Below are 22,772 nucleotides of genomic sequence, written 5' to 3'. Positions count from 1 at the left end.
GGTTTTTGTGAATATACCATTTTTCCTGGGGTAGAAAATAAGGTTTCTCTTTCAACGGAAAACTACCCTTCTCCACGTAGATCGAGTCGTCCCTCCTTCCTTCATCCGCAAGTTGAAGGACACCAACGCCATCCTGGGGGCCTCGGCGGTTTTGGAGTGCAGAGTCTCCGGCTCTGCACCCATCTCCATGGGCTGGTTTCAAGATGGAAATGAGATCGTTAGTGGGCCTAAATGCCAGTCCAGCTTTTCGGAAAACGTCTGTACTTTGAATCTGAGCTTCTTGGAGCCCTCTGATACAGGCACATACACGTGCGTGGCCACCAACGTGGCTGGGTCAGACGAATGCTCGGCCGTCCTGACTGTCCAAGGTCAGTGCACAGGCACCAGGCTGCTGCTTGACTTAGTGACTGCCTCACAGGGGATTTCTTTATTTTGTCTTCGTGTGTAGTCTTTTTTTTTGTTTGTTTGTTTTTTAACATCTTTATTGGGGTATAATTGCTTTACAATGGTGTGTTAGTTTCTGCTTTATAACAAAGTGAATCAGTTATACATATACATATGTTCCCATATCTCTTCCCTCTTGCATCTCCCTCCCTCCCACCCTCCTTATCCCACCCCTCCAGGCGGTCACAAAGCACCGAGCTGATATCCCTGTGCTATGCGGATGCTTCCCACTAGCTATGTACCTTACGTTTGGTAGTGTATATATGTCCATGCCTCTCTCTCGCTTTGTCACAGTTCACCCTTCCCCCTCCCCATATCCTCAAGTCCGTTCTCCAGTAGGTCTGTGTCTTTATTCCTGTCTTACCCCTAGGTTCTTCATGACATTTTTTTTTCTTAAATTCCATATATATGTGTTAGCATAAGGTATTTGTCTTTCTCTTTCTGCCTTACTTCACTCTGTATGACAGACTCTAGGTCTATCCACCTCTTTACTTCGTGTGTAGTCTTTTTTTTTATTATTAATTAATTTATTATTTTTGACTGTGTTGGGTCTTCGTTTCTGTGCGAGGGCTTTCTCTAGTTGTGGCAAGCGGGGGCCACTCTTCATCATGGTGTGCGGGCCTCTCACTATCCTGGCCTCTCTTGTTATGGAGCACAGGCTCCAGACGCGCAGGCTCAGTAGTTGTGGCTCACGGGCCTAGTTGCTCCACGGCATGTGGGATCTTCCCAGACCAGGGCTCAAACCCATGTGGCCTGCATTGGCAGGCAGATTCTCAACCACTGCGCCACCCAGGAAGCCCTCGTGTGTAGTCTTAATTCCCTTTTCTTCAAGGAGCAAAAGCACTGCTCAATTGGATTTCTTTTTTCTCTTCATCTCCCCCACTCCTGGGGTATCTAGAACCACCATCTTTTGAACAAGCCCCTGATTCTTTGGAAGTTCTCCCTGGAATGAGCCTCACATTCACCAGTGTCATTAGAGGCACCCCGCCTTTCAAGGTCAAATGGTTTAAAGGCAGCAGGGAACTGGTGTCAGGGGAGTCATGCAGCATCTCTCTGGAAGATTTTGTCACAGAACTGGAATTGTTTGAGGTGGAGCCATTGCAAAGCGGGGAATATTCTTGCCTCGTGGCTAACGACGCTGGCAGTGCTTCCTGTACCACGCATCTTTTTGTGAAAGGTTTGCTCTTTTCTCCAAAACATGTATCTTTAGCATTCTTTTCTGATTCTTTATTTGAAGATGCCACTTCTGCCCTGCTGTTTTCTCCTTATAGAACCAGCCACCTTTGTGAAAAGATTGGCTGATTTCAGCGTCGAGACAGGAAACCCCATCGTTCTCGAGGCCACGTTTACCGGCACGCCTCCCATCTCGGTGAGCTGGATGAAGAATGAGTTCCCCCTTACACAATCTCGGAATTGCAGCATTACCATGACGGAAAAATCTACGATCCTAGAAATTCTTGATAGCACAATAGAGGATTATGCACAATACAGTTGCCTCATAGAAAATGAGGCCGGTCAAGATATTTGTGAAGCGCTGGTGTCTGTCTTAGGTATGTTGACAGTTACCTCTTCTTATTGCTCTCTTTTCTTTCTTTTAATACATCCTCTTTTAGCTAGTATGATTGATTGATTACCATCCTTTCTACCTCAGAACCACCTTATTTTATTGAGCCTCTGGAACACATGGAAGCAGCCATCGGAGAACCTGTAACTTTACAGTGTAAAGTGGATGGAACCCCAGAAATTAGAATTTCTTGGTATAAAGAACACACAAAGCTACGATCGGCTCCTGCATATAAAATGCAATTCAGAAATAATGTTGCCTCCTTAGTAATCAACAAAGTGGATCCCAGTGACGTGGGAGAATACACGTGCAAGGCTGAAAACAGCGTGGGGGCAGTGGCTTCCTCAGCTGTGCTCGTTATCAAAGGTGATGATCATTCTCCTAACAAGTCTTGCTGTGTGTTGACAGATCCACTTTCTTAAAAACGCCACAATGTTAATGGGTTGAAGTATGCTGCGGGTGTTTTCTCTCTTGTAAATAAGGATTGTCTGTGACTCCCTTCCAGAGCGCAAACTTCCACCTTCCTTTGCAAGAAAACTGAAGGATGTTCAGGAGACCCTTGGCTTCCCAGTTGCATTTGAATGTCGCATCAATGGCTCAGAACCTCTTCAAGTGTCTTGGTACAAAGATGGGGTGCTTTTGAAAGACGATGCTAATTTGCAAACATCTTTTGTTCATAATGTAGCAACTCTTCAGATTTTGCAAACTGACCAGAGCCATGTTGGTCAGTACAATTGCTCTGCTTCTAATCCTCTTGGGACAGCTTCATCCAGTGCGAAGCTCATCCTCTTAGGTGGGTAGCTCATCACATTACCCTCTTCATCATAAAGCAGTTTCACTGCTCCGGGCCACCAAAGGTCTGGTGCCACTTAGTTTCTGCTCCACGTCTGGGAGCATGAAAACTGAAGTCACCATGTTGGTCTTCATTCTTTTCAGACCATGAAGTGCCTCCTTTCTTTGATCTAAAGCCTGTGTCAGTAGATCTTGCTCTTGGAGAAAGTGGTTCTTTTAAATGTCACATAACTGGAACTGCACCAATCAAGATCACTTGGGCCAAAGATAACCGAGAGATTCGCCCTGGAGGCAACTACAAGATGACTTTGGTTGAAAATACTGCCACTCTGACGGTTCTCAAAGTAGGCAAAGTCGATGCTGGGCAGTACACCTGCTATGCAAGCAACGTCGCTGGAAAAGACTCTTGTTCTGCTCATCTGGGTGTACAAGGTACTTGTTCAAGTGAAATAGTAAGGTCTCATTTCAACATCTGAAAATATAGGAGAAAGCGTGTGCTTGAAAGATACGTTTAGGACTATGGTCTAGGAATTGGAAGTGATTGAATAGATCCAGGGTCTTCTAAGTGGGAGCAAGTTTTTTATAATGTTTATTTAAAAAAATATAAAACTGGTCAAACATGGACTGAAGGTCCATTTTCAAAGGCTGAAATTGCAAGAAAACCCAAGTTTGAAAGAAATTATCTTAGGACAATAAAAGGAAGTTGTCTCGAATGACTTACTTTCCACGTTAGTTTATAAATTAATGGATTTTGTTCCTCGAGGGGCTAGCAGAGCCCCAAACTATCAACCCCTTCAAGAAGAGTCAGATTGTGTCAACTTCTTTTCCTCTACTAGCTCCACTTAAATAACAATGGAAGCCAGGGGACTGGGGAGTACATCAATATCTGACATCATGGAAGGCAACCATGTCTCTCTGTAGCATGTTCAAGGCTGCTGTGGTCAGAAATCAAACATTTAACTCAATGAGCTGCTGGTCTAACCCATGAGAGCATTTTTAAGGGTTTTAATGGTGATAGTTTATAAATAACTTCAAATTAAAACAGAGTTAGATTTAGCAGCCCACGTGCTCTGTGATATATCGCTAATTATTTTTATCTCCCTAAACTTGAATTTTTTGATTCAGTTAATGAAGAAAGCGATCGCTCTCCCCACTTCAAAGGGATATTATGAAGGTTGAAGAAATATCTATTTAAGGCCTATAAGAGAAAATAGCACTTTAAAATATTAAGATATCTAACCCAATTTTGCTACTCTGACTCTTCATGGTACATAACTGATATCTTTGCAGCCACAGGAAATAGACCGTCCTGCACTGGTTCACGTACAAGAAAGTAATCAGACTCTCTCAAATCCCTGTAAACCATAGTGTGATTTCACCAACAGATACACACTCTGACTGTGATCTTGCACAAAGTGATTCTTTTGCTGGTAGGAGGATTGCACAAAGGGGATAAATGTCTCTTCCTCTTTCCTTTTGCAATAATATTTGATGTGGGTGCTTACAAAAATAAATATATTTTATAGGAATTTTCTAGATAAGTTTCACCTAACTATTTTCCTTGAACTGCAGCAAATAAATTTGTTTTCCAGAGCTAAAGACCTCTCTGTTTGATTTTTCACTTCATCCTGAATTATACGTGTCTTCCCTTCTCTTCCCTTGTGTTTTCTGTCTTGCTTCCATAGAACCCCCCAGGTTCATTAAGAAGCTAGAACCTTCAAGAATCATGAAACAAGATGAATCTACAAGATATGAATGTAAAGTAGGAGGGTCTCCAGAAATCAAAGTTTTATGGTATAAGGACGAGACTGAAATTCAAGAGAGCAGTAAATTCAGAATGTCATTCCATGACTCGGTGGCGGTATTGGAAATGCACGCTCTCAGTGTAGAAGACAGCGGAGACTACACGTGCGAGGCCCGCAACGCAGCGGGCAGAGCAAGCAGCAGCACCACCTTAAAAGTTAAAGGTCAGCTCCTACCCTTCTTTCATGTTTTTCACGTTAACTTCCTCCTAGTTGTCCTCTCAATTCCCTGTTTGACTCTCCGTCGAGGTTCTAAAAATTTTAAAGGACACAATAGAAAATCGAGTGTAGTGTTCTCTCTCTATGGTGGAATGGAAAACTGATTCTTACTTGTAACTACATAGTTACAGAACACATCCTAATGTTCCTTTTTTCCTAATTTTAGAACCACCCGTTTTCCGCAAAAAGCCTCGTCCCGTTGAGACACTGGAAGGAGCTGATGTTCACCTTGAATGTGAGCTTCAGGGCACCCCCCCGTTTCAAGTTTCTTGGCATAAAGACAAGAGAGAACTTAGGAGTGGCAAGAAGTACAAGATAATGTCTGAGAACTTCCTGACGAGTATTCACATCCTGAGCGTCAGTGCTGCAGACGTTGGGGAATATCAGTGTAAAGCCACGAACGACGTGGGGGGAGACACCTGTGTTGGTTCCATCACTCTGAAAGGTTAGAGTGACTCCATCCTCTTCTGCTTACAGTTTTCCTTCTAACTTTAATACCCTGTTGGCCCCTCAGCTCTTGCCCCATCCTTTACCACTAGCTGTCTTGTACTTTTCCCCTCTCTCCTTTCTAAATCCTTTTATAGTTAGTGCGCATCCCATTTCTAAATCCTACTAATTACCCTTTTAGACAATTTTCCCAGTAGGTTTTGATTGGATTTAGAAAGCTAGAGAGGCCAAGATGTTCGACTCTTTCTGCTTAGTACAAACTCTAATGCATCTCTGCTCCCATTCACCAAAAATGCCTCTTCTTTAAGAAATAGAAACAACACATGATCACCAGTTTGATTCCTAGCATTTATAGCTTTGAGGGAAATACGCATAGCCCCACACATTTTAAATCCCTGATTTTGCCTCTTTTTCATCAGCACCACCAAGATTTGTGAAGAAGCCCAGTGACATTTCTGCCATCGTTGGTGAAGGAGTTCAGCTTCAGGCTGCTATTGAAGGCGCTGAGCCCATTTCCGTGGTGTGGTTCAAAGACAAGGGGGAGATGGTCAGAGAAAGTGACAATATATGGATCTCTTATTCAGAAAACATTGCAACCCTCCAGTTTTCAAGAGTGGAAACAGCCAATGCCGGGAAATACACCTGTCAGATCAAAAACGATGCCGGAATGCAAGAGTGCTTCGCCACGGTGTCCATCCTCGGTTAGTGCAGATAGAATGTCATCATGAATAGAAGGCACGCGCTTACCAGTACTCGTGTCTTCTTTAGTTTTTCAATGTGATTTTAACATTTGAAAACAATTTACATCTCGTTCCAGAGCCTGCAGCAATTGTCGAAAAGCCAGAATCCATAAAAGTGACCACGGGAGACACCTGTACCTTGGAGTGCATGGTCACTGGCACACCCGAACTCACTACTAAGTGGTTTAAGGATGCAAAAGAGCTGACAAGTGATAGCAAATACAAAATAAGCTTCTTCAACAAAATATCTGGCCTTAAGATTATTAACGTGGCCCCCAGTGACAGTGGGGTGTACAGTTTTGAGGTGCAAAACCCTGTGGGCAAAGACAGCTGCACAGCCTCAGTTCATGTTTCAGGTTGGTTGGTTGGGCTTTTGTTTCAATGTTATTATAGTATAGTTCCTGGTTTACATACATGTTTATAAGAAACTCCACATTCTACAGCGTGACACAAGTCTGACATCCTCTGAATCAGCAAAATCAGAGGTAATAGACCTATAGAGTTAGAAGAAAACCAAGTCCAAAAGTTCTATCCCTTTCTTTTGGAGGAATTTCCACAATTCAGGGTGGTAGGAGTAACACTTAATCCCTGGATAAGGAATAAGGATATGTAGTCTTCTACTGTCACTTATGCTGGGGTAATTCTCCACATAATGATTCACAGCAAAGAGAGACCAAAATTCCTAATAAGTCAACTAGCACATCTTGTCCACTGATTCTCAAGGCTTTCCATGGTGTGACCCCACTGGGAACTCTGTGATATCCTCACAGAAGAGCCAAATGGATCTAGGCATATTCCATCAAAAAGACAATAATTCTCTCTTCAAATCATTTTATAACTGATGTCCTTGTTTGTTTGATTTTTATCACATTCAGACCGAATTGTGCCTCCTTCATTCACAAGAAAATTGAAAGAGACAAATGGTCTGTCTGGTTCCTCAGTGGTAATGGAGTGTAAAGTCTGTGGATCACCTCCAATCTCCGTCTCCTGGTTCCATGAAGGAAACGAGATCAGCAGTGGAAGGAAGTACCAGACCACCCTGACGGATAACACTTGTGCCTTAACTGTGAACATGCTGGAAGACTCGGACACCGGCGACTACACATGTATAGCTACTAATGTGGCTGGTTCTGATGAGTGCAGTGCTCCTTTGACTGTGAGAGGTCAGCTAAAAATAACAGCGAAATAGAATTGCGTTTCATTATTTAGTCAACATTTTTGTCATCAGAATTCAAAAGTAGTAAACCTTTTCCGGTATGTGCTTTTTTGTTTAGAACCACCATCTTTTGTTCAGAAACCTGATCCCATGGATGTTTTAACTGGAACAAATGTAACTTTCACAAGCCTGGTAAAAGGAACACCCCCGTTCAGTGTCAGCTGGTTCAAGGGTAGCAGTGAACTAGTACCAGGGGAAAGATGTAATGTGTCTTTGGAGGATTCAGTTGCTGAACTGGAGCTGTTTGATGTAGATACATCACAAAGTGGAGAATATACCTGCATCGTTAGTAATGAAGCTGGCAAAGCTTCTTGTACAACACATCTGTATGTAAAAGGTTTGTTTGACTGCCATTCTGCATTTTTACAATTAATATACATGAAGTAATAGGTGTGCCTGTATCTGTGTGTGTATGTGCTTTATTTCATGTTTTCAATTTGCCTGCTACAGCCCCAGCCAAATTTGTGAAGAAGCTCAATGATTACAGCCTAGAGAAAGGAAAACCCCTGATCCTAGAGGGCACGTATACTGGAACTCTTCCCATTTCAGTTACTTGGAAGAAAAATGGCACAAATATAACTCCTTCTCAGAGGTGTCATATAACCACAACTGAAAAATCTGCAATCCTGGAAATTCCAAGCAGCACAGTGGAGGATGCAGGACAGTACAACTGCTACATTGAAAACGCTTCTGGGAAAGACTCCTGTTCAGCACAAATCCTGATACTAGGTGTGTTATGATTGCACATTTGTGTCTTTATATACAAATAACCATCCTGGCATGTCTCCTTCATGACTGGTTATCTCTCTTGGCTGCAGAACCACCATATTTTGTCAAGCAGTTGGAGCCTGTGAAGGTGACCATTGGAGATTCTGCCTCTTTGCAATGCCAACTTGCTGGGACCCCTGAAATTGGGGTGTCCTGGTATAAAGGAGATACGAAATTGAGACCCACGACTACCTACAAAATGCATTTTAGGAACAATGTTGCTACACTGGTTTTCAACCAGGTTGATAGTAATGACAGTGGAGAATATATCTGCAGGGCTGAAAACAGTGTGGGAGAAGTTTCTTCATCAACTTTCCTGACTGTTCAAGGTGATTGCAATATTTTTTAAGTGAATGAATGTGTTTCATTTGAACAAGATTTAAAATATCTGGCGAGGGTCTTCTTTTTAGGAAAAATCTTCCCAAATGCAAAACTTTCTTCTTAAGTAGTTCTGCCTACAAATTAGCAGTGTCTCTTTTTTGATCACCTTTACAGAGAGAGATAAAATGACTAATCTTCAGTTGGAAGGATCATGTCATCATTTGTCTCTATAATTAAATCTTTCAGAAAAATGAGTAACCATATTTTTTTAAATTCCACCCATGGGTGTCTCATGCAGATTGCTAGAAAGCAGTCTTAAAAAGTAAGAAAATCTGCTACATGCCAGAGATGTACCTTAAGCCAATCAGTTTCTCTGCTGGCTTACATATTTTTACACCTACCATGCGTCAGCGTGGCATCAAAGTAAAACTTTTGCTCCAAAAATTTACCTGCTTTTCTTTGAGTCCAAGTTAATTCAGGATATGTGAAGGCCTCCTGATAGTTTTATAGGAATCCCATTATTTATATAACAATAATTGTGAGAAGACTATTCAGTAAATTCAAAATGTCCAGAAGTATTCATTACTTTAATTCTATTCCTACAGAGGAAAAACTTCCACCGTCGTTTTCTCGACAGTTGAGAGATGTTCAAGAAACGGTCGGGCTGCCAGTTGTTTTTGAGTGTGCTGTCAGTGGATCAGCACCTATCTCGGTGTCTTGGTTTAAAGATGGCAAGCCGTTGAAAGACGGCCCCAATATACAAACATCATTTTTAGATAATGTAGCCACTCTCAATATTTTTCAAACAGATCGGAGTTTTGCAGGCCAGTATTCTTGCACAGCTACAAATCCTATAGGTTCTGCTTCTTCCAGTGCCAGACTCATTCTCACAGGTGTGTGGATTCTTAAATTTCTATTTCTGTAATTAACTTTTTTATAACCAAATTTGAAATTAGAGGAGGATGATTTGTGTGAACTGGGATGGTCAGGTATGGAGCCTGAAACCATGTCTTTCTGCTCTCCTCTCAGAGGGGAAGAACCCGCCCTTCTTTGACATCCCTCTTGCCCCTGTGGATGCTGTGGTGGGAGACAGTGCGGATTTTGAGTGCCATGTGACTGGGACACAACCAATAAAGGTCACCTGGGCCAAAGACAACAGACAGATCCAAAGTGGCGGAAACTATCAGATTAGTTATCTGGAAAACAGTGCCCACCTGACAATCCTGAAAGTAGACAAAGGAGACTCTGGACAGTATACGTGCTATGCTGTCAATGAAGTGGGAGAGGACTCCTGCATGGCTCAGCTCAATATAAAAGGTATCTTTGTATATCACATCCTAAGGGTGCGGTTTTATTAGGACAGATGAAATTTAGCACATTTTTTTTTTTTTTTTTTTTTTTTTTTTGTGCGGTATGCGGGCCTCTCCCTGCCGGGGCCCCTCCCGTTGCGGAGCACAGGCTCCGGAGCAGGCTCAGCGGCCATGGCTCACGGGCCCAGCCGCTCCGCGGCATGTGGGATCTTCCCGGACCGGGGCACGAACCGGTGTCCCCTGCATCGGCAGGCGGACTCTCAACCACTGCGCCACCAGGGAAGCCCAATTTAGCACATTTTTAAACCACTGACATAAAAATGTTTCAGAAGAAATAAGTTTCTCTAGAGAAAAGGTGATCTTTTAAAATCTGTATTTCTCTAAGTTTTTATATATCCTACATAACCCTAAGACCACTCCTTCCCCCCCTTTTTTCTTTTTACAAATATCTGGTTCTGTAAATGACCATAAGTTATTCTTATCATCCATCCCATAAATCAGAGAACAGTTTAAAATAAGCTTGTGAAAATAAAAGAAAAAAAACACAATATTGTAAATCAACTATATGCCAATGTAAAATAAAAAAATTGTTTTAATTTAAAAATAAAATAAGCTTGTGGAAAGAGGCCAAAATGTTTAGGAACATTACACTGATATGGTGTATTCAGTTGGTCAGCATTGACTTTGAACTTAAAATATGACTTTTCTTTCTTGAAAAGCCTCCTATTAGTAACCTACTTCTGGATTCCACTTCATATATCCTTGAACTTTCTTACAGAGCGGCTAATTCCACCAAGCTTCACTAAAAAACTCTCGGAGACAGTAGAAGAAACAGAAAGGAACTCTTTCAAACTCGAGGGCCGTGTTGCTGGTTCCCAGCCTATTTCTGTCGCTTGGTACAAAAATAACGTAGAGATCCATCCAACGTCTAACTGTGAAATCACATTCAAGAACAACACACTTCTGCTGCAAGTCAAGAAGGCAAGCATGGACGACGCTGGTTTGTACACGTGCAAAGTGTGGAATGATGCAGGCTCTGCTCTGTGTACATCTTCAGTCGTCATCAAAGGTAAGTCACCTTCAGAGCCCCTGGCATGATGTATTTTTCTTTACTGCCTTATTAGACAGCCACGTGTGTTTCTTCTGACATCTCGACCAAGTAAGTTTTAACAGATGTGAATATATATTATTTAATTGGCTTGCCACAATTCCACATATGTTTACTAAAAAATATACATTAGTTGTAATTATGTGGCCCAGGAAAGTATGTGTCATATAATAAATGGACTGTACCTTAGCTTGTAAATCACATCTCGAAATTCTCTCAGGTAGTTAGAAGTCTAAGTCTACTTTGAAATTCATACATTAGTGACATATAAATTTTTGTGAGGCACATTTGTTTTGAAATTTTTAAAAATTTTCATCATTGAATATTGCATTACCTTTGCTTATTATGAGTTCTATCACATTCTGAAACATTCTCTTTTCTAAGGATATTTCTAAAGGATTATTGTCTGACATATATTGCCCAAAGCTTTTAGCCTATAAATGAATATTAACCTCATACAAAAGTGTAAAATTTGCTCAGAAAGAAAAAAAAATGGGTAGAAAGATGTTGCATATCATTATGAATACACAGTCATAGCTTGAGGCAAAGAAATAGACTGTATTGTTTAAGGAGATCTTCTCAATCTGATCCTCTAACCATAATGGCTTCATCCATATAACTTTTTTTCTTAACATCTTTATTGGAGTATAATTGCTTTACAATGGTGTGTTAGTTTCTGCTGTATAACAAAGTGAATCAGCTATACATATATATATATATCCTCATATCTCCTCCCTCTTGTGTCTCCCTCCCACCCTCCCTATCCCACCCCTCTAGGTGGTCACAAAGCACTGAGCTGACCTCCCTGTGCTGTGTAGCTGCTTCCCACTAGCTATCTATTTTACATTTGGTAGTGTATATATGTCCATGTCACTCTCTCACTTCGTCCCAGCTTACCCTTCTCCCTCCCCGTGTCCTCAAGTCCATTCTCTATGTCTGCGTCTTTATTCCCGTCCTGCCCCTAGGTTTGTCAGAACTTTTTTTTTTTTAGATTCCATATATATGTGTTAGCATATGGTATTTGTTTTTCTCTTTCTGACTTACTTCACTCTGTATGACAGACTCTAGGTCCATCCACCTCACTACAAATAACTCAATTTCATTTCTTTTTATGGCTGAGTAATATTCCATTGTATATATGTGCCACATCTTCTTTATCCATTCATCTGTCGATGGACACTTAAGTTGCTTCCATGTCCTGGCTCTAGTAAATAATGCTACAATGAACATTTTGGTACATGACTCTTTTTGGATTATGGTTTTCTCAGGGTATATGCCCAGGAGTGGGATTGCTGGGTCGTATGGTAGTTCTATTTTTAGCTTTTTAAGGAACCTCCATACTGTTCTCCATAGTGGCTGTATCAGTTTACATTCCCACCAACAGTACAAGAGGGTTCCCTTTTCTCCACACCCTCTCCAGCATTTGTTGTTTGTAGATTTTTTGATGATGGCCATTCTGACTGGTGTGAGGTGATACCTCACTGTAGTTTTGATTTGCATTTCTCTAATGATTAGTGATGTTGAGCATCCTTTCATGTGTTTGTTGGCAATCTGTATATCTTTGGAGAAATATCTATTTAGGTCTTCTGCCCATTTTTGGATTGGGTTCTTTGTTTTTTTGATATTGAGCTGCATGAGCTGCTTGTAAATTTTGGAGATTAATCCTTTGTCAGTTGGTTCATTTACAAATATTTTCTCCCATTCTGAGGGTTGTCTTTTCATCTTGTTTATGTTTTCCTTTGCTGTGCAAAAGCTTTTAAGTTTCATTAGGTCCCATTTGTTTCATCCATATAATTATGAGGCAGTTCATCAAAATCACTTTACAGTCTAACTTCCTTGAACAACTGGGAGTTAATTACCAACTCTGTTGATCTAGCTGGCCATGTCAGGGTGCACAGACAGTAGGTTAATATCATCAATAGATTAATATTACTAATAAGCTAATATCATTGAGTTAACTTTTTATAATTCTAATTTCATCACTCAATAGTACTTAAATGCGTTTGAATTTTAAAACATTTAGTTAAATGAAGAATGAATGCTTAACCATTCATGATGGTTTTACATTGAGTAGATAAATACTTTCTATAGAATTCTGAGGCTTTTTATCCATAGAGTTTAAAAATGAATAGATATCAGAAGTTTTCATCTTTGCAATCATGAATATTGCTTATTTTCCTTATATGTAGGTCTCAGAACCATTCAATAAAATCATTACATAACACCAAGCTATACATGGCCTTCCCATCATGTTACTGATATCTTCTTCACGGGTTTTCATTTGAGCACTGAGCTTCAACGCCTCATTCCTTTGGGCAAAGGTTGGATTTTAAATGCTACTGTAGCTGCATATAATAGCTAAAGATGATCATAAGAGAAAATCACATATTAACATGTGGGCTCATGGTTACTCAGATGTTGGCTTTCTTTCCCAGAGGGTAGCAAACATTGTATATCATGAGCAGAGTTCTCCAACAGCCCCTTCGTTTTTAGGGTTCAGTGAAAATACAGCTGCATGCAGGTTTGAGAGAATCAACGGTGTGCTATATGACATCGAAATTTATAGGAACGGCCAGTGCAGTGTTTGCAGTGCCTAATGTTTGCAAAACACAGATGCTTGGGTAATTCATGGGCAGCATGGCATCTGTTCTTTGCTTGTTTTTAAACCTTTTTCTATTTATAAAATCCAGCACATGTAACTATTGCTTTCAGAGACAAAGGCACATGATTCAGTTCTATTATAGCAACCAGTGCTATCTGTTAGAGGCAAAACTTGTTTCTTTTCTGGAGTTTAATATTTTTTTGTTTTTATGTTCCTCATGAAAATCCCTTTCTAATTCTAGCACCTAAGAAGCCACCTGTGTTTGATCAGCACCCTACTCCAGTAACAGTTAGTGAAGGAGAATTCGTGCAGCTTAGCTGCCACGTCCAGGGATCAGAACCGATCAGGATCCAGTGGTTGAAGGCTGGCAGGGAAATAAAGCCCTCAGACAGATGCAGCTTCAGCTTTGCTAATGGGACTGCTGTGCTGGAACTCAAGGATGTGTCTAAAGCAGATGCGGGAGATTATGTGTGTAAAGCTTCAAACGTGGCTGGAAGTGACACTTGCAAATCAAAAGTGACCATTAAAGGTACAGACACCTCAAAACTATTTGGATTAAGTCAACTGCTTGTGTTTATTTGCTTATTACAGTTTAAGTAAGAATGGAATTAGATTTTTAGAATTATCAGTTACTGCTCATTTGCAATTTATAGTCTCCTTATTATAATTGAAATATTAGGTGATTTAGTGGCAATAATTTCCACACAAATTTTCTGAAAGTACCCCAAGTTCACCATCACACTTCTTGACCTTTTTTTCACCATATCCAAAAGGATGTAACTAAGTGGAGTTCCAAAAATGATCCTGTAATAATGTGACATAAGGTAGCCTGATATCATATCCCTAAAGGAAATCTATATAATAAAACCAAGTTGAGAAATATAAAACTTGATGCGATTAATGTGATTGCAGTTCAATCTGCATGTAATAGCTACAACTAGTTATAAATGTCTATGAAACTGCTTTGTCTTCTATAGTCCACTCTCATATAGAGTGTGTAATATTTGTAACATTGCCATATTCTCAAAGCCTGTTTTTCAAAGGAAATTATTTATTACAATTTGAAGGTAATTGTGATTTTTTTAAAAAACATATAAACGTGTTGTTTTAGACAAACCAGCTGCCGTCCCAGCAGCTAAGAAAGCAGCAGTAGATGGAAAACTCTTCTTCATATCAGAACCTCAGAGTATGAGAGTTGTAGAAAGTAAGTACTTCATGAAAATTACATCTTCATCTGTCTTGTACATTTTACTGCTGATTTCATTTCAGAAAAACTGGTTTTGGAAAATTAAATTTTTATTGATTTGTTTTCATTGTTCCTTAGAAACCACTGCAATATTCATTGCGAAAGTTGGAGGTGATCCAGTTCCAAATGTTAAGTGGACAAAAGGGAAGTGGAGACAACTGAGCCAAGGAGGTCGAATTTTTATCCACCAGAAAGATGGTGAAGCAAAGCTGGAGATCAGAGGCACCACAAAAACCGATTCTGGATTATACCGATGTGTCGCATTTAACAAGCATGGTGAAATTGAAAGTAATGTTAATCTACAGGTGGATGAAAGGAAGCAACAAGAGAAAATTGAAGGAGATCTTAGAGCAATGCTGAAAAAGTAAGTTCAATAAAATACCATGCACGGTAATGTTCCATTCATGGACCACCCCCTCCAAGATTCAGATTGTGAAACGAACATTAGCATATAGACATTTTAACAGAAACAGATAAGCAAATACACAGTATTTGAGTGGAAGTTAGTGGTGCATTAACATCAATTTCTGAATAATCTTGAGAAACTTTTGAGAATGAGGTGAATTTTTATTAAAATTTTGAACAAAGGAAATGGCCTGTAGAGAAACCTGTGTGTCTAGGCATGAAATTTTTGTTTCTATGTGTAATTTCTCTTGCTCTGAATGGCTTTCTAGATCAACCATTTTAAACATTTTCCATAATTGCCAATAATTTCAAAACCAATTATGTTTGAACATCACTGTTAATCAATTAATCAACATTTAATTTCTACATATTTTCCTCATGATATATGTATTCTTTATTGATGCTTTCCATGGCTATTATTATTTTTCCTTATAATTCTTTCATTAGCCTCTTTTGTTGTAAAGCTTACAAAAATATTTTTGTTATCCTTTCTTAAACTCTTTGATCAAAATTCCATACTTTGTGACTATAGTCTGATCTTAATCCACTCCACCTCCAAACCCACAATTTTGTTTGTTTGTTTGTTTCACAGTTAACATGGTAAAATTAGTAGTTCTTAAATAAAGGACACAAAACTATTCCTTTGTGGAAAAAATTTTATTACATTTATAATCTTTGAATGATGATAGACAATTCAAAATAAGTAGAAGACAGGTGATTCACGTTTATTTCTTATTTCATTTAGGACTCCAGCCTTAAAGAAAGGAGCTGGGGAAGAAGAGGAAATTGATATCCTGGAACTTCTCAAAAATATTGATCCAAAAGAATATGAAAAATATGCCCGCATGTATGGAATCACTGACTTCCGGGGTCTTCTTCAAGCATTTGAAATGCTAAAGCAAAGTCAAGTAGAAGAGACACATAGATTGGTATGATCTTTTATATATAGTATCATCTTTAAAAATTCACACTTGAAACGTCTAACATACGCCTTTTGAGTTTCCAGAACCCTACAGTTGTATAAGATAGTTAATATAACCTAGGCAGCATCAAAAATGGAGGTTAAATATAATCATTCGTCCTCTAATTCAAATTTTATTCCATATGTAATACTTATGCTTTTTTTCCTCCCTAGGAAATTGAGGAAATAGAGAAGTCAGAGAAGGAAGAAAAGGAATTTGAGGAACTTGTATCATTTATTCAGCAAAGGCTGTCACAGACAGAGGTAAAATGAATTATGCTGATCACAAAATGAAGAAATTATTATTGGGAATTACAAGGGAAGGAGTGACTAATGCATTTTAATTCTTTATTCTCCTAGCCTGTGACTTTGATCAAGGACATTGAAAATCAGACAGTTTTGAAAGATAATGATGCTGTGTTTGAAATTGACATTAAGATTAATTATCCAGAAATCAAGCTTTCATGGTACAAAGGGACTGAAAAACTGGAACCCAGTGATAAATTTGAAATAAGCATTGATGGTGATCAACATACCCTCAGAGTCAAAAACTGTCAACTTAAAGATCAGGGCAATTATAGATTGGTGTGTGGTCCACACATCGCTAGTGCTAAACTAACTGTAATTGGTAAGGAAAAAGAGTTTTATTATTTTTAAAAAAACTTGTGAGATGAATTTACTACTGAGTACATCACATGTGATATCGTACAAAATGTATATTGTATCATACCCACAGAGCCTGCCTGGGAACGGCATCTTCAGGATGTTACTTTGAAAGAAGGCCAGACTTGTACCATGACTTGCCAGTTTTCTGTGCCAAATGTAAAGTCCGAATGGTTCAGAAATGGCAGAATCCTTAAACCCCAAGGTAGATATAAAACAGAAGTGGAGCACAAAGTCCATAAGCTGATCATTGCAGATGTTCGAGCAGAGGACCAGGGTCAGTACACGTGCAAATACGAAGACCTTGAAACTTCAGCAGAGCTCAGAATTGAAGGTGGGTGAAAGACTGTGGCTGGAGTTATCACAGCATCGGTCAGTGGCAAATGTTGTGCAGGACCCCTGCAACCCTGCCATCACATGTATCTTAAAGCGCTTGTGTGGTCTCATTTCCCAACACACATACTCATGGCATTCACTCACGTCTCAAAATCCATTTGAAATCAAAATGGAAGTATTCACGTGAGTGCCGATTCTGTTGCATAGTTCTTTTTGACCTGAAGTAGATTTCAGTCTAAACCATGACTTGACTTTCTAACACTTATTTCTGTTAAATTTCATAATTATGCTAAATTCAGTAATTTTTTACAATTCTGTTAAATGCCATAATTCTCACATCTATGATTTTGAATTCTAGAAATAAATCTTAGAAAGGACCAGATTTCATGCCTAGGTATCTTGAGGATCTTGGCTAGGAGCTGACATTTTGTTTACAGGAATCAACTTGACTCTATCTGTATGAAACCTTATAGATAAAATTAACAACATATGTGATGTGTGATTAGCAGCTATTTTTCAAAAATTATTGTTTCATAGGAAGATCATATTCCAACCTCTGAATCTCTGAAATGAAGTGGAATGCTAGGACTTAGGAGCAACAATATTTATTTCCTAAAGACCTACACCTTTAGACTGCATTCAGCAACATTTGGCTCTAATCATGGGCTCTACTTCCAGGCGTTGCCATTTATAGCTGTTGAAATAACTATGTGACTTATTTACATAAGCATTTCAACATCTCTGACTTGCTTTATAGTGGATATCAAGGCCTGGTTGTATTTTAAAGTTAACAAATTTTAAATCTTTTTTCATTTAAAGGATCCAGTTGAAACCACTTATCATTTTTTAAATAATTGCTTCCTTTTATACGATCCTTCAAAGAAAAGCTCACCAGAGTACATATGACATCTAAGCTATTCATGATACTGCAGTACGTTGAATCCCAGCCTTCCAGATAAAATTTTGCAGAAGGACCTCCACGCCAGCCTATTCTCTTGCTACATACCCTGCCATTCCCAGTGGGTGGACTTCATGCCTGCCCACGGGTGCTTGCAAAGCAGGTTTCAGAACTCTTCAAAATGAATCCTTTGAAATTTAGAAGTGCAGATTTCCTACTGAGTTTGAAATTATTTTTACAGGGAAAGTTATACAAGCCAAAAAATAAACAATTCTAGATCCTGAATAGCAGAATTATTTTACAGAGGAAAGAAAGAATTTCAAAGGGGAATGAGAAGTATACAGTAAAAATTTAAGTTTATGTTCCCTTTATTTTGAAGCCCCCATTTCACTAACATTTTTAAAGTTTAAATGTTACTTTTGCGTTATAAGCACACTTGACTATTGCCTTCATGTAAATATTGTAAGGACTTTCAGGGATTTCTTTAAACTTTCCCACATTGATCCTGTAGGAATACACTTAAATATTGGGATAATTTTTTGTTACTGATGCGAAGAAGTGCACTTTCTTCTTGTTTTATCTTTTCAGCCTTTTTCTGCTATTTTCCAATCGGATAAAAAGATAAGAGACTTTAAACATCTGTGGGGAAAGCACAGTGAAAGAAATTCCTCCCCAAACAATCTAAATTTGAACTCTTTTTGTACTTAAACAGCTGAACCAATTCAGTTTACGAAGCGCATACAGAACATTGTGGTGAGTGAGCATCAGTCTGCCACCTTCGAGTGCGAAGTGTCCTTCGATGACGCCATTGTAACGTGGTACAAAGGACCAACAGAACTGACCGAGAGCCAGAAATACAACTTCAGGAATGACGGTCGCTGCCATTATATGACCATCCACAACGTGACCCCAGATGACGAAGGTAACTTAATTGACAGTGTCCCTGTGACTATATAATTTCAACTTTGCCTGTTTTATTTATTTCTACTCTAGTTTACGCTTCTACTCTGTAGTTCTATCTAGATTACTTTTTTTAGGAAAGAGAAATATAAATAAATACTATATTTAAATAAAGAAGCATTATTTACAAACATATCAGAAAGCAAACATTTCACGATTTTTTTCCTTAGGTGTCTATTCAGTAATTGCTCGACTGGAGCCCAGAGGTGAAGCAAGAAGCACAGCAGAGCTGTACTTAACAACCAAAGGTCAGAAAACACCACATTCAAATCACAGTGCAATCTTGGAAACAAAGTAGCCTGCCAAGACAATTCTAAATTTTAAAAAATATCATTTTTTTTTTCTTTTGCAGAAATCAAACTTGAGATGAAGCCTCCTGGTAAGTTAAAAAAAAAAATCAATCCTTACAATACATTCAGTGTAATTTTGTAAATGATAGAAGCCAAACTAACATGTCTAAAAATATTATTTCTTTTTTTCAGTAAAATATTATTCAGTAAAATTATTTTCAGTAAAATAATACCAATGTTAGGCTTTGTGAGTTTGGGAAATTAGAGATAATGAGGTCACATTCAGCTGATATCTAGGATCAAGTTTGGCCGTAGAATAAATTTTCACAGGGAATAAATTTGCATGTGTATCTGCCTACAAAAGAATCTTAATATCCTTGTTTCTATATGTTAAATTCTGCTGTTGGAAATGCCTGACAATCAAACACATCTTAGTTGTCTAATAAATATCTGTGTTTTCAGTCTCTCGGTGCTTATCATTGTTAAATGTCCCTTTTCAGATATTCCTGACTCCAGAGTTCCAATTCCAACCATGCCTATCAGAGCAGTACCTCCAGAAGGTAAGATCCAGCACCATGACCCCTGGGCTTGAAGCTGCAGTATCGTACCACTAGGAAGTTACCAATGCCAAACCATAGCATACAGCAAGAACAAATTCTTTCTCATCATATTCTTCACTGTGTAGTGAAAAATCAGAGCAAAAGAGTAGTTACAATTTTAAATAGATGCTAATTTTGTTTGTTCTGATTGTTGAATTTCTGCTATAACACCTTTGAAGTACTGAAAGAAATGCATGAGACTTTTCATCATATTTCACTCAAAATAAGAAACCAAACTATGTTACTTATGATGACATTTATTTTCTTCAGAAATTCCTCATACAGTGGTTCCTCCCATCCCCCTGTTGCTACCATCACCTGAAGAAAAGAAACCACCAGCAAAACGTATTGAAGGTATTATATGTTATCTACCTAAATGTCAAAATATAGAACTATTACAGACCTGGAAAATGTCGTTTAATGCAACATGTTGGCCCTCTAGTGGTCAGCAGTTTGAATTGCCTTTCAAAATGTAAATTATATGCTCTTAAGTATTAACTAAATATGTAAGACATGTGCCTTAAAGTCTGAAAATCATCAGAAAAAAACAAATATGATGCTTAATATTAAAATATTTTATTTTAAAGGAATCACTTAAGCATTAATGGCAAACTGATTTCACATTTCATATTTTCCTAACTACTACATAAAGCAATAAAATAATACAGTCAAATTCTAGTGAAGCTTATAGAAATGAAAAATACTAGTGTATAGTCAGATTTAAAATTATAGATTGTGTTTTTTCCCAGTTACACTGTTAACTACGCTAAAATTCACTATTTTGTTATAAAAATATGATTTAGAATATCTTTGATTTTTTTTTTTAAGCTAAGGAAAGAGCTCTCCAATAAACTCATGAGTGAGCCAGGAAATTGTCCTTCTCAGATATTTCAGTAGATAAACTGTACTATTTGTGCCCCCAAACTGCTCAACTAATCAGTCAACAGACTGCCTGGGACTTTCTAGAGTTCTGGGGAGTTCAGAATTGCTGTCAGAATTCTCCCAGCATCATCAGGAAAAAATTCTGCATGTCAAAGTCACATTTTTCCAAAGCCAAGCCACCATTACTGTAGTAGTTTCCATGGTTTGACATGCTAGTTCCCCAATATCTACTACAATTGGTGTCAAAAGCTTGAGCTAGTTTTCAGCCAGCCTCAGGGGAAATTCAGTTAAAAAAAAAACAAAAAGCACTTTCAGTTTTATGACTACTACAATCTCAATAACAAAGAAAAGCATTTTTATAATTTATATGAACATAATTAACTATATTTCACCTACTTATGATAGCAAAAATGAATAAGAATCAAAAATCATAAAATAGATTTCCACTTATATTTGTTGTCAGAAATAATAATTTATCTTAATGAATGATTTATGATTTGAGTGTTAGTGTCAACATGACTTAAGTTTGAGTGCCCACTGGGAAACTTGAGAAATTAAATCATATTTTAAAAATTCAAAAGTGTTATTTATTCATGAATACTAGGAGCCATAATCAAGTTACGATCAGGGGCCAGGATCAAGGTATAATGTCAGAAATGACAAAAGAAAACTTCCACAATATAGCATAGGTGGGACTTTAATTTTACTAATTCACTTGTTAATTCTTTTTCCTGAAAACTATAAAGTGTTCTTACCTAAGTGAAATGAAGATGAAAAGCTGTATCTCTGCTATTTATGATATCACTTGGGTCTACTCTAGATGTTTGAAAACTTTAAGCAGGCATAAAATCAGTGAAGATGTAAGATCACCCTTCATATTCTATCTCCCTCCAAAAAAATGGTTCTGCTTTGTAGTCCAAGATCTTTCTGAAACAGATATCTTGCAATAATGTGCAGAATCTCTTGTTACCATCAAAACATATTAAAAAAAAAAATTTCAGGACTTACCTTGTGGTGCAGTGGTTAAGAATCTGCCTGCCAATGCAGGGGACACGGATTCAATCCCTGGTCCTGGAAGATCCCACATACTGCGGAGCAATTATGCCCGTGTGCTACAACTACTGAGCCCGCGGGCCTAGAGCCCGTGCTCCTCAATAAGAGAAGCCACCGCAAGGAGAAGCCCGAGCACCACGACTAGAGAAAGCCTTTGCACAGCAATGAAGACCCAATGCAGCCAAATATAAATAAATTAAATTAATTTAAAAAAATTTTCAATAAACCTCCCAGTTTCATGAAAATATTTTAGTAAAATTTACATCTGACATCTCGTTTTTTAGTGACCAAAAAAGCTGTGAAGAAAGATGCTAAAAAAGTTGTCGCAAAGCCCAAAGAAGAGGCACCAGCACCTAAAGGTATTATAATTAATCAAAATTCAGTCTTACTGCTTTTCTCTTGGTTAAAAAATTTAAATCCCAAATAGTGGAGGATAGAGGAAGGTTAAGAGTGTGAATTCACAAAATGGTACCTCTTCCTTTACTCACACTCACCCTCTTCTTTGATTCAGTCCTCACTTTCTCTCTCAACTTTCTTTCTTTTCCCCTTTTTTTCCTCCTCTATCCTCCTGTGCCTATGTCTACCCATGGCACCCAATGGCAACACCAGAGAGTTCTCATTATCTCTGGATAGTGATTTAAAGAAGGTACTGCCCTCTGGTCCAACAGCTGGTCGTGATCAAGTCACACCAACAGAAGTCACACCAACAGAAGGTCACTAATTTTAAGTGACCACTCCAGCCCAACTCAGCACCCTTCCTGGTTCACCTGAGCTAAATGTCAATACTTGCAGGGAAAAATAAAACACTTTTTGCAGGGGGATCAATTTAGTTACTTTAAATTTTTATTATATCCTGGAAAATTTTTAGGAAAAAGATGGGATAACTAAATTTAAGCAAATAATTTTATCCATCTGGCTAAGATTAAAGTACAGCAACCTCCTAAAAAAAGGAGAATCCAGGAGCATAGGGCACGATTCACTGAGACTTTTTTTTTGTGGTCATTTGTGAGATGTTATAGAATAAGAGGAATCTCAAAAAAGCATGGCTATTTCCCAAACTTTATTGTTAATCACTGAAAAAATTAAACATGCATTATTTTTAGCATCAGACATACCAAATATTCTCTTTATGCTTCATGTTAATTT

General features: G+C 38.4%; 2 protein-coding genes across 2 annotated transcripts in view; both read left to right on the top strand.

The window, feature by feature from the left end:
- TTN (titin) overlaps positions 1-22,772 on the top strand; it is a 279,002-nt gene that overhangs the window by 91,691 nt on the left and 164,539 nt on the right. The gene's annotated exons all lie outside the window — the stretch shown is intronic.
- LOC309962965 (titin-like) overlaps positions 1-22,772 on the top strand; it is a gene marked incomplete at both ends in the record, with an annotated part of 87,215 nt that overhangs the window by 17,267 nt on the left and 47,176 nt on the right. Inside the window, 30 exons of the mRNA XM_082841070.1 lie at positions 81-368; positions 1,277-1,621; positions 1,716-1,994; positions 2,096-2,374; positions 2,514-2,801; positions 2,945-3,232; positions 4,486-4,767; positions 4,988-5,266; positions 5,688-5,969; positions 6,086-6,364; positions 6,884-7,171; positions 7,283-7,561; positions 7,675-7,953; positions 8,043-8,321; positions 8,919-9,206; positions 9,343-9,630; positions 10,402-10,692; positions 13,575-13,862; positions 14,445-14,537; positions 14,658-14,943; positions 15,730-15,913; positions 16,120-16,209; positions 16,306-16,573; positions 16,682-16,942; positions 18,555-18,764; positions 18,973-19,050; positions 19,155-19,181; positions 19,593-19,652; positions 19,962-20,045; positions 21,911-21,985. Of these exons, the coding sequence (XP_082697196.1) occupies positions 81-368; positions 1,277-1,621; positions 1,716-1,994; positions 2,096-2,374; positions 2,514-2,801; positions 2,945-3,232; positions 4,486-4,767; positions 4,988-5,266; positions 5,688-5,969; positions 6,086-6,364; positions 6,884-7,171; positions 7,283-7,561; positions 7,675-7,953; positions 8,043-8,321; positions 8,919-9,206; positions 9,343-9,630; positions 10,402-10,692; positions 13,575-13,862; positions 14,445-14,537; positions 14,658-14,943; positions 15,730-15,913; positions 16,120-16,209; positions 16,306-16,573; positions 16,682-16,942; positions 18,555-18,764; positions 18,973-19,050; positions 19,155-19,181; positions 19,593-19,652; positions 19,962-20,045; positions 21,911-21,985 (6,885 nt within the window). The remainder of the gene's footprint in view (positions 1-80; positions 369-1,276; positions 1,622-1,715; positions 1,995-2,095; positions 2,375-2,513; positions 2,802-2,944; positions 3,233-4,485; positions 4,768-4,987; positions 5,267-5,687; positions 5,970-6,085; positions 6,365-6,883; positions 7,172-7,282; positions 7,562-7,674; positions 7,954-8,042; positions 8,322-8,918; positions 9,207-9,342; positions 9,631-10,401; positions 10,693-13,574; positions 13,863-14,444; positions 14,538-14,657; positions 14,944-15,729; positions 15,914-16,119; positions 16,210-16,305; positions 16,574-16,681; positions 16,943-18,554; positions 18,765-18,972; positions 19,051-19,154; positions 19,182-19,592; positions 19,653-19,961; positions 20,046-21,910; positions 21,986-22,772) is intronic.

The sequence above is a fragment of the Leucopleurus acutus genome, assembly GCF_964270905.1.
Source record: "Leucopleurus acutus genome assembly, chromosome: 6".
Taxonomy (NCBI): Eukaryota; Metazoa; Chordata; class Mammalia; order Artiodactyla; family Delphinidae; genus Leucopleurus; species Leucopleurus acutus.
Note: the sequence above shows the minus strand (reverse complement) of the source record. Positions and strands in the feature narration are given on the sequence as shown.